Source organism: Neopelma chrysocephalum, unplaced genomic scaffold (genome assembly GCF_003984885.1).
Source record: "Neopelma chrysocephalum unplaced genomic scaffold, ASM398488v2 Primary Assembly neopelma1_185852, whole genome shotgun sequence".
Lineage (NCBI taxonomy): Eukaryota > Metazoa > Chordata > Aves > Passeriformes > Pipridae > Neopelma > Neopelma chrysocephalum.
Window position 1 is genome coordinate 1 of NW_020938819.1, and position 8,947 is coordinate 8,947.

The window sequence follows — 8,947 nt, forward strand, 5'->3', positions numbered from 1 at the left end:
CTTGTCCCCCAGGATGCCCCAAACCCACCCTTGGGGGCACATCCTCCATCCCCCAGGACGTCCCACCCCCACAGGGGTCCGGCCCGTTGTCCTGGGGGTCCCTCCCTGGTTGGGACCCCCCTGTGGGGTCGGGGCCCCCCCAGTCACTCACTGACTCCCTTGTTCTGTGGGTCCAACTCGATGATCTTCACCGTCTTCTCCAGCCTCATCCCCTCGGGCTGCCCGGGGCAGATCCAAAAAACCATCAGTGGGGCTGGTTTTGGGGTCTCCCCCTTCCCAACCCCTCCGGGTTGTCCAGGAAAGGTGTCCCAGTACAAGCCAGCACCCCCAGGGTGGGTGACACACCAGTTTGGGGGGTGTCCCCTGTCGCCCAAGATGCCTCAGAGACCTCCCAAGGTTTAGGGGGTCCCTCGAGCCCCAAGGAGTCCTCCCAAGGTTGTGGGGATCCCTTCAATGTCTTGGAGTTCTCCCAAGGTTTAGGGGATCCTTCGAGCCCCAAGGAGTCTTCCCAAGGTTTAGGGGATTCCTCAACACCCAAGGAGTTCTCCCAAGGTTCAGGGGATCTCTCAAGCCCCAAGGAGTCCTCCCAAGGTCTGGCACTGCCCCGGCAGGACCATCCTCCCCCCCAGCTGCCAACCCCGGGGCAGGGGTGGCCGTGGCGACATTCCCGCGCTTGGGGACACCCGAGGGGCCACTCACCACCACCCCGGGGCCACTCACCACCACCCAGGGGCCACTCACCACCGGGGGCCACTCACCACCACCCCGGGGGCCACTCACCACCGCCCTGGGGCCACTCACCCCCACCCTGGGACCACTCACCACCACCCAGGGGCCACTCACCACCACCCAGGGGCCACTCACCACCGGGGGCCACTCACCATCACCTGGGGCCACTCACGACCACCCGGGGGCCACTCACCCCCACCCCGGGGCCACTCACCCCCACCCGAGGGCCACTCACCACTGAGGGCCACTCATGACCACCCTGGGGCCACTCATCCCCACCCCGGGGCCACTCACCACCACCTGGGGGCCACTCACCACTGAGGGCCACTCATGACCACCCAGGGGCCACTCATCCCCACCCAGGGGCCACTCACCACCACCCGCAGCTTCTTCTTGATGCCGTCGCCCACGAACAGGTCCCTGACGGCCGCCTTGACCTCGACGTCGTGCTGCCCCAGCTGGAGGGGCACGAGCACGAAGGACACGGTGCGGGAGGACTCGGCCTTGATCCGCAGGATCTGCTGGAAGCGCTGCTTGGCCGTGGAGGGGCCGCACAGGGCGGGGTTGTGAACCAGCTCCACCCGCACCTGGGGGGCACAGGGGGGACACAGGGGGACACAGGGGGGGCACAGGGTCACGGAATGCCTGGAGGTGGAAGGGACCCTCGAGGATCGTTCGGTCCGACCCCACCCAGGACACCCCAAAAACCCACCAAGTGACCGAGGGCCTCGTCCAAATGTTCCCTGAGCTCCAAAATCTTGGGATATCCTGATTTGGGGATCCCTCGAGCCCCAGGGAGTTCTCCCAAGGTTTAGGGGATCCCATGAAGGTCTTGGAGTTCTCTCAAGGTTTAGGAGATCCCTTGAGTCCCTTGGAATGCTACAGGGGTTTAGGGGATCCCTCGAGCCCCAGGGAGTTTGGGACCACGAGGATCCCAAAATCCCACCAAGCGCCTGAGAGCCTCATCCAAACATTCCCTGAGCTCTAAAATCTTGGGATATCCTAGTTCGGAAGGGACCCCTGAGGATCATCCAGTCCAATCCTGCCCAGGACAGCCCCAAAACCCCACCAAGTGCTTGAGAGCCTCATCCAAACATTCCCTGAGCTCCAAAATCTCGGGATATCCTGATTTAGAAGGGACCCCCAAGGATCCCAAAATCCAACCATGGCCCTGAGAGCCTCATTCAAACGTTCCCTGAGCTCCAAAATTTTGGGATATCCTGATTTAGAAGGGACTCCTGAGGATCATCCAGTCCCACTCCTGGCCCTGCCCAGGACACCCCAAAATCCTACCAAAGTGCCTGAGAGCCTCATCCAAACATTCCCTGAGCTCTAAAATCTTGGGATATCCTGATTTAGAAGGGACCCCTGAGGATCCAAAAATCCCACCAAGTGCCCAAGAGCTTTGCCCAAACATTCCCTGAGCTCTAAAATCGTGGAATATCCTCATTTAGAAGGAACCCACAGGGATCATCCAGTCCAATCCCTGCCCAGGACGCCCCAAAACCCCATCAAGTGCCCGAGAGCCTTGTCCCAACGTTCCCTGAGCTCCAAAATCTCGGGATATCCCGATTTAGAAAGGACCCTCATCCTCGTGGCCTCCTCTGGAGCTTCTCCAGGGGGATCCAGGAGGCCACAGACCCCCCCCAAACCCCCCTTTCCCCCTCCAGGGGTTGGGGTCCCCACTCACGGTGATCTCCTGGAGCCAGTAGTTGTAGAGGATGGCTCGGATCTCCACCTGCTCGTTCCTCACCACCGAGTAGGGCAGGCGCAGGTCGATGAAGAAATCCTTCCTCACCGTGATCTCGTAGGGGTCGGCCACGCACAGCCCTGGTTGGGGGGGGGCAGGGCAGGATTGGGGGGTTTCTGGGATGGCCCCGAGGCCTTCGGAGAACCCTGAGAACCCCCAGGAGCCACCCCCGGGGTTTAGGGGATGCCTCGGATCTCTCGGAGTTCTCCCGGGGGTTTAGGGGTTCCCACCAGTCCCAAGGAGTCCCTCCCAAGGGTTAGGAGATCCCACCAGTCCCAAGGAGTCTTCCCAATGTTTAGAAGACCCCTCGAGCCCCAAGGAGTCCTCCCAAGGTTTAGGAGATCCCTCAAAACCCGAGGAGTTCTCCCAAGGCTTAGGATCCCACCAGTCCCAAGGAGTCCTCCCAAGGGTTAGGAGTTCCCTCAAGCCCCAGGGAGTTTTCCCAAGGTTTAGAGGATCCCTCGAGCCCCAGGGAGTCCTCCCAAGGTTTAGGGGATCCCTTGAATGTCTTGGAGTTCTCCCAAGGTTTTGGGAATCCCTCAAGTCCCGGGGAGTTCTCCCAGTGTTTAGAAGACCCCTCAAGGCCCAAGGACTTCTCCCAAGGCTTAGCACATCCCTCAAAACCCGAGGAGTCCTCCAAAGGTTTAGGAGATCTCTCAAGCCCCGAGGAGTCCTCTGAAGGCTTAGGATCCCACCAGTCCCAAGGAATCCTCCCAAGGTTTCGGGGATCCCTTGAATGTCTTGGAGTTCTCCCAAAGTTTTGGGGATCCCTCAAGTCCAAAGGAGTCTTCCCAAGGCTTAAGAGATCCTTCAAAACCCGAGGAGTCCTCCCAAGGTTTAGGGGACCCCTCAAGCCCCAAGGAGTCCTCCCAAGGTTTAGGATCCCACCAGTCCCAAGGAATCTTCCCCAGGTTCAGGGGGTCCCTCAAGCCCCAAGGATGGTCACCAAGCTGGGCAGGATCTCCCCCTGAGAGTCCGGGGATCCCTCAAAATCCAAAGGAGACCCCCCAGGCTTTAGGGAGCCACTCCCAAGGGTCGGGGGGGTTCCTTTGGTGCCCGGGGCCACCCTCCCCTGGGTGCCATACCTTTGTTGGGCGAGAGGCTGACGGCCAGCACCTCCCAGGTGGTGATGGAGTCCTTCAGGTACACGGGCAGAGTCTTTGACGACACCCTGGGAAGGGAAGGGGGGACCAGGGGGGGTCACAACCCACCCCAACCCCACCCCGAGGGGCGTCACCAGCCCCCAGGGTGGAACTGGGGGGTCACAACTGGTCCCCAAGGCAGAGCAGGGGGTTTGGGATGAGCCCTGGGTGGACCAAGGTGGTCCTGAGGCAGCACCAGGGGGTCTGGGATGACCCTTGAGTGGACCGAGGTGGTCCTGAGGCAGCACCAGGGGGTCGGAGGTGACCCTTGAGTGGATCAGGGTGGTCCTGAGGCAGCACCAAGGGTCAGGGGTGACCTCGGTGTGGATTTGGGGGGGTCACAGCTGGTCCCCAAGACAGACCAGGGGGTTTGGGATGACCCCTGAGTGGACCAAGGTGGTCCTGAGGCAGCACCGAGGGTCAGGGGTGACTGTGGCATGGATTTGGGGGGCTCAGGGAGGGGGAGGTGACCCCCAGGTTGAGCCCCGGGGGTCGGGGGGTGGGGGGACAGGGTTAGGGCTCACCCCAGCTCGTTGGGGGCCTCCGTCAGCTGCTCCACCTGCCACAGCCAACTCTCGGGGAAGAGGCTCCGCGAGGTGATGTCGTCGTCGCTCAGGAACACCTCGTCCTCCTCGCCTGGGGATGGGGGCATCCCTCTCGTCCGTGGTCTCATGGCCACCCCTGAGCGGAGCCAGTCTCACCCCAGCACCGACCAGGCACCCCCCGGGGCTGCCCACCTAACCTTCACCCCAAAGTCACCCCAAAGTCACCCAAAAGACACACAGAATTCACCCAAAATTAACCCAACACTCACCCAACATTCACCCAACACTCATCCAAAACTAACCCAACATTCATCCAACTTTCATCCCAAATTGACCCAACATTCACTAAAATTCATCCAAAAGTGACCCAAAATTCATCCCAAATTAACCCAAAATTTGCCAACATTCACCCAACATTCACCAAAATTCATCCAAAAGTAACCCAAAATTCATCCCAAAATCACCCAAAATTAATCCAAAAGTAACCCAACATTCATCCCAAAATCACCCAAAATTCACAAAAATTAACCCAAAATTCACCAACATTCATCCAAAATTCATCCCAAATTCACCCAATGTTCACCAACATTCACCCAACACTCATCCAAAATTAACCCAAAATTCACCCCAAATTCCTCCAACATTCACCCAACATTTATCCAAAATTCATCCAAAATTCACCCAACCTTCACCCAAAATTCACCCAAGGAACACCTGAGGTTCACCTGACCTTCACTCAAGCTTTTCTTGAGGATCACCCAACCTTCCCCCAAGGAGCACCCAAGAGACTCCCAAATTTTCACCCAAGGAACACCCAAGGAACTCCCAACCTTTACCCAAGGAACACCCAACCTTCCCCCAAGGAGTACCCAAGGAACTCCCAAATGTTCCCCCAAGGAACACCCAACCTTCACCCAAGGAACACCCAAGGAACTCCCATATCTTCCCCCAAGGAGCATCCAAGGAACTCCCAAATCTTCACCCAAGGAACACCCAACCTTCACCCAAAGAACACCCAAGAGACTCCCAACCTTCCCCCAGGGAGCACCCAAGGAACACCCAAGGAACTCCCAACCTTCCCCACCTTCCCCCCAGGACCTCCCACGGCTCCCCCATTCCCCCCTTTCCCCCCGTCCCGTCCCATCACTTGCTTCGTGCCAGCTGGACTTTGCTCTGGCGCCGCTTCTCCTGGCGGATGCCCTGGATGTACTTGCAGCAGTCGAGGAAGGCGCGGACGCAGGACTCGCCCTCCTGGATGTAGGAGCTCCTCTGCTCGCAGGTGTGATCCATCGGGATCTCCCGCATCCCGTCCTCGCAGCACCGACGCAGAGCCTTGTCCTGGTACTCGGATGCTGCGGCACCGGCACGGCCGCTGGCACCCGGCGTGGGGAGGGGGACACCCCGGGGGCCCTCGGGGGCGTGGGACACTCTGGGGTTCCTCAGGGACGTGGGATAGTCTGGTGCCATCAGGGTCATGGGACACTCTGGGGTTCCTCAGGGACGTGGGATAGTCCTGATGTCATCAGGGACATAGGACACTTTGGGGTTCCTCAGGGTCATGGGACACTTTGGGGTTCCTCAGGGACGTGGGACACTCTGGGGTTCCTCAGGGTCATGGGACACTTTGGGATTCATTGCGGACGTGGGACACTCTGGGGTTCCTCAGGGATGTGAGATAGTCTGGTGCCATCAGGGACGTGGGATAGTCTGGGGTTTCTCAGGGACGTGGGACACTTTGGGGTTCCTCAGGGACGTGGGACACTTTGGGGTTCCTCAGGGATGTGGAACACTTTGGGATTCCTCAGGGATGTGGGATAGTCTGGTGCCATCAGGGATGTGGGATAGTCTGGTGTCATCAGGGACATGGGATAGTCTGGGGTTCCTCAGGGATGTGGGACACTTTGGGATTCCTCAGGGATGTGGGATAGTCCTGGTGTCATCAGGGACATGGGACACTCTGGGGTTCCTCAGGGATGTGGGATAGTCTGGTGTCATCAGGGACGTGGGACATGGGACATCCTGGTGTCCCTCAGGGACATGGGACCCCCACATTGACTGGGACAAGGGATGTTCTGGTGGCCCCCAGGGACAGGGGACACTCTGGTGACCCCCAGGGACGTGGGACACTGTGGTGGCCCTTGGGGACATGGGACACTTTGGTGTCACCAGGGACATGGGACACTATGGTGGCCTTTGGGACAGGGGACACTGTGGTGTCACCAGGGACACGGGACACCCTGGTGTCCCTCACGGACATGGGACCCCTTCATTGACTGGGGCACGGGATGTCCTGGTGGCCCCCAGGGACACAGGACACTCTGGTGTCCCCAGGGGCACAGGACACAGGACAAGGGTCCCCCCCTGGTGCCACCCACCTTTGGTGCCTTTGTACTGCACGAGCGGCAGCGAGCGACGCCTGCGCGAGGCCTCCTTGGGACACTGCACCTCTGGGGACAGGGGGACACGGGTCAGGACCCCGCAGTGTCCCCAACACGTGCCCTGATGTCGTGGCCCCGTGATGTCAGTTGTCACATCCCAAAGCTCAGGGTCACCTCCCCAATCCCCGAGGTGCCACCTCCCTGATCCCTCAAGTGTCCCCTCCCATGTCCCTGAGGTGTCACCTCCCCGACCCCCGAGGTGCCACCTCCCTGATTCCTCAATTGTCACCTCCCATGTCCCCAAGGTGCCACCTCCCTGATCCCTCAATTGTCCCCTCCCATGTCCCTGAGGTACCACCTCCCTGATCCCTCAAGTGTCCCCTCCCATGTCCCCGAGGTGCCACATCCCTGATCCCTCAAGTGTCACCTCCCTGACCCCTGCGGTGTCACCCCACCCCCCAGGTGCCACCTCCATTGTCCCCGCAGTGTCCCCCAGGTTGTCCCCTGTCCCCCCCCGTCCTACCCGACCGCGGTGGCGTCGAGATCTTCACGCTGGTGACCAAACTGAGCCCGGCATCGGCGAAGACCCCGACGTTGTCCCTCCCGCTGCCCGCGGTGCAGCCGATGTCACTCTGCTCCACCGTGTCCCAAACCTGCCACCACCAACAGGGGACATTTGTGATGGCCACTGCCACCACCAGGGGACAGTGGGGACAGTGGGGACAGCAGGGACAGCAGGGACAGCCACTGCCACCAACAGGGGACAGTGGGGACAGTGGGGACAGCAGGGACAGCAGGGACAGCCACTGCCACCAACAGGGGACACCCGTGATGGCCACGACCACCACCAGGGGACAACCAGGATGGCCACTGCCACCACCAGGGGACAGTGGGGACAGCAGGGACAGCAGGGACAGCGGGGACAGGAGGGACAGGGGGGACAGTGGGGACAGTGGGGACAGTGGGGACAGGAGGGACAGCGGGGACAGGGGGGACAGGGGGGACAGTGGGGACAGTGGGGACCGTGGGGACAGGAGGGACAGCGGGGACAGTGGGGACAGGAGGGACAGCGGGGAGGGGTCCTGGGCACTCACCCTGGCCTGGGTGAGCTTGTTCTTCTTGCTGAGCACAAAGACCCCCTTGTCCACAGCCACCAGCCCCACGTGGGCCCGGTGGTCGCCCTCGAGGCGCAGCCTCATGGGGGTCCCCGGCTGATGCACCCGCTTGTCGGCCTCCGTCGCCGCCTTCACCACCAGCTGCGGGGGGACACGGGCCGGGGGAGGTCACCTCCCAGTCATGGCCATGGGATGGCCCCAAAAACCCTTTGTGAGAACCCCAAACCTGCCCCGTAGGGAACCCCAACCTCAGGGGTGGCGGAGACCCCAAAAACCCTTCAGGAGACCCCCAGAACCTGATCCATGGGGAAACCCCAACCCCAGAGGTGGTGGAGACCCCAAAAACCCTTCATGAGACCCCCCAGAACCTGATCCTTGGGGAGCGCCCAATCCTGCAGGGTGGTGGAGACCCCAAAAAACCTTCATGAGATTCCTAGAACCCCTTCAAAGTCCCCCAAAACCCCCCAAGGGCCACTTAAGCCCTTCCAAAGGCCCCCCCCAAGCCCCCCAAGGACCACCCAAGCCCCCCAAGGGCCACCCAAGCACTTCCAAGAAAGACCCTCCGACCTCTTCAACGTCCCCTCAAGCCCCTCAAGCACCACCCCAAGGCCCCCCCAAGGCGCCCCCAAGGTCCCCAAGGCCCCCCCAAGCCCCCCCTAAGACCCCTCCAAGGCCCCCAAGGTCCCTTCCCCACCCCTCTGGGGCCCGGGAGGGACACTCACGGTGCCCATGCAGGTGTCCTGGACGTCCACCCAGACGGAGTCGGCCACGATCTCTCCGGGCAGGACGTGGTAATAGGCCACGATGCGGAAGGAGGGGATGAGCTCGGGGGTCACGGGCAGGCTCATGGTGACCAGGCTCTGCCCGGCCTCATGGCGCTGCCGCCCGGCGCGGACGATGCGCCCCTTGCTCATGATCTGGGGCGGGTGAGGAACGAGGGGTTGGTGGTGGCCACCTGGCCGGCGAGTGACCAAAGTGACCCCTCAGCCCACCCTCGGCCACCACGGGGGTCCAGGACATCCTGGTCACCCCCATCCTGCTGTGCTGGCCCTTGGTGACCACTCTTGGACACAGTCATCGGTCACCTTGGCCATGGTCGTTGGTCAACTTGGCCATGGTTGTTGGTCAACTTGGCCATTGTCCTTGGTCACCATGGTCACTGGTGGCCATGGTCATTCATCACCCTGGCCATAGTCATTGGTCACTTTGGCCATGGCCACTGGTCACCTTGGCCACGGTCGTTGGTCAACTTGGCCATGGTCATTGGTCACCCTGGTCATGGTCATTG

General features: G+C 61.1%; 1 protein-coding gene across 2 annotated transcripts; it reads right to left on the reverse strand.

Annotated features, from left to right (window-relative positions):
* Positions 1-133: 133 nt before the first annotated feature.
* On the reverse strand, positions 134-8,588 carry LOC113962924 (venom factor-like). 2 transcript variants are annotated; one of them, XM_027673717.1, is made up of 10 exons: positions 8,382-8,588; positions 7,639-7,800; positions 7,068-7,197; positions 6,542-6,613; positions 5,318-5,518; positions 4,146-4,257; positions 3,565-3,650; positions 2,420-2,559; positions 1,104-1,316; positions 134-218 (listed from the first exon to the last, which is right to left on the reverse strand). In XM_027673717.1, exons 1-10 carry the CDS (start codon positions 8,571-8,573, stop codon positions 144-146), a joined length of 1,383 nt encoding a protein of 460 aa, XP_027529518.1. In that variant the 5' UTR covers positions 8,574-8,588; the 3' UTR covers positions 134-143. The 2 variants fall into 2 exon arrangements, with proteins under 2 accessions (XP_027529518.1, XP_027529517.1); XM_027673716.1 differs by having other exon boundaries at positions 4,146-4,302.
* Positions 8,589-8,947: the final 359 nt, after the last annotated feature.

Excerpts from the sequence above, each read along its gene's own strand:
- LOC113962924 (XM_027673716.1), bottom strand. The coding sequence starts at position 8,573 with ATGAGCAAGGGGCGCATCGTCCGCGCCGGGCGGCAGCGCCATGAGGCC. Across the intron at positions 7,198-7,638 it reads ACAAGCTCACCCAGGCCAGG|GTTTGGGACACGGTGGAGCA; the intron begins GTGAGTGCCCAG and ends TGGTGGTGGCAG. Across the intron at positions 219-1,103 it reads AGAAGAAGCTGCGGGTGGTG|CCCGAGGGGATGAGGCTGGA; the intron begins GTGAGTGGCCCC and ends TGCCCCGGGCAG.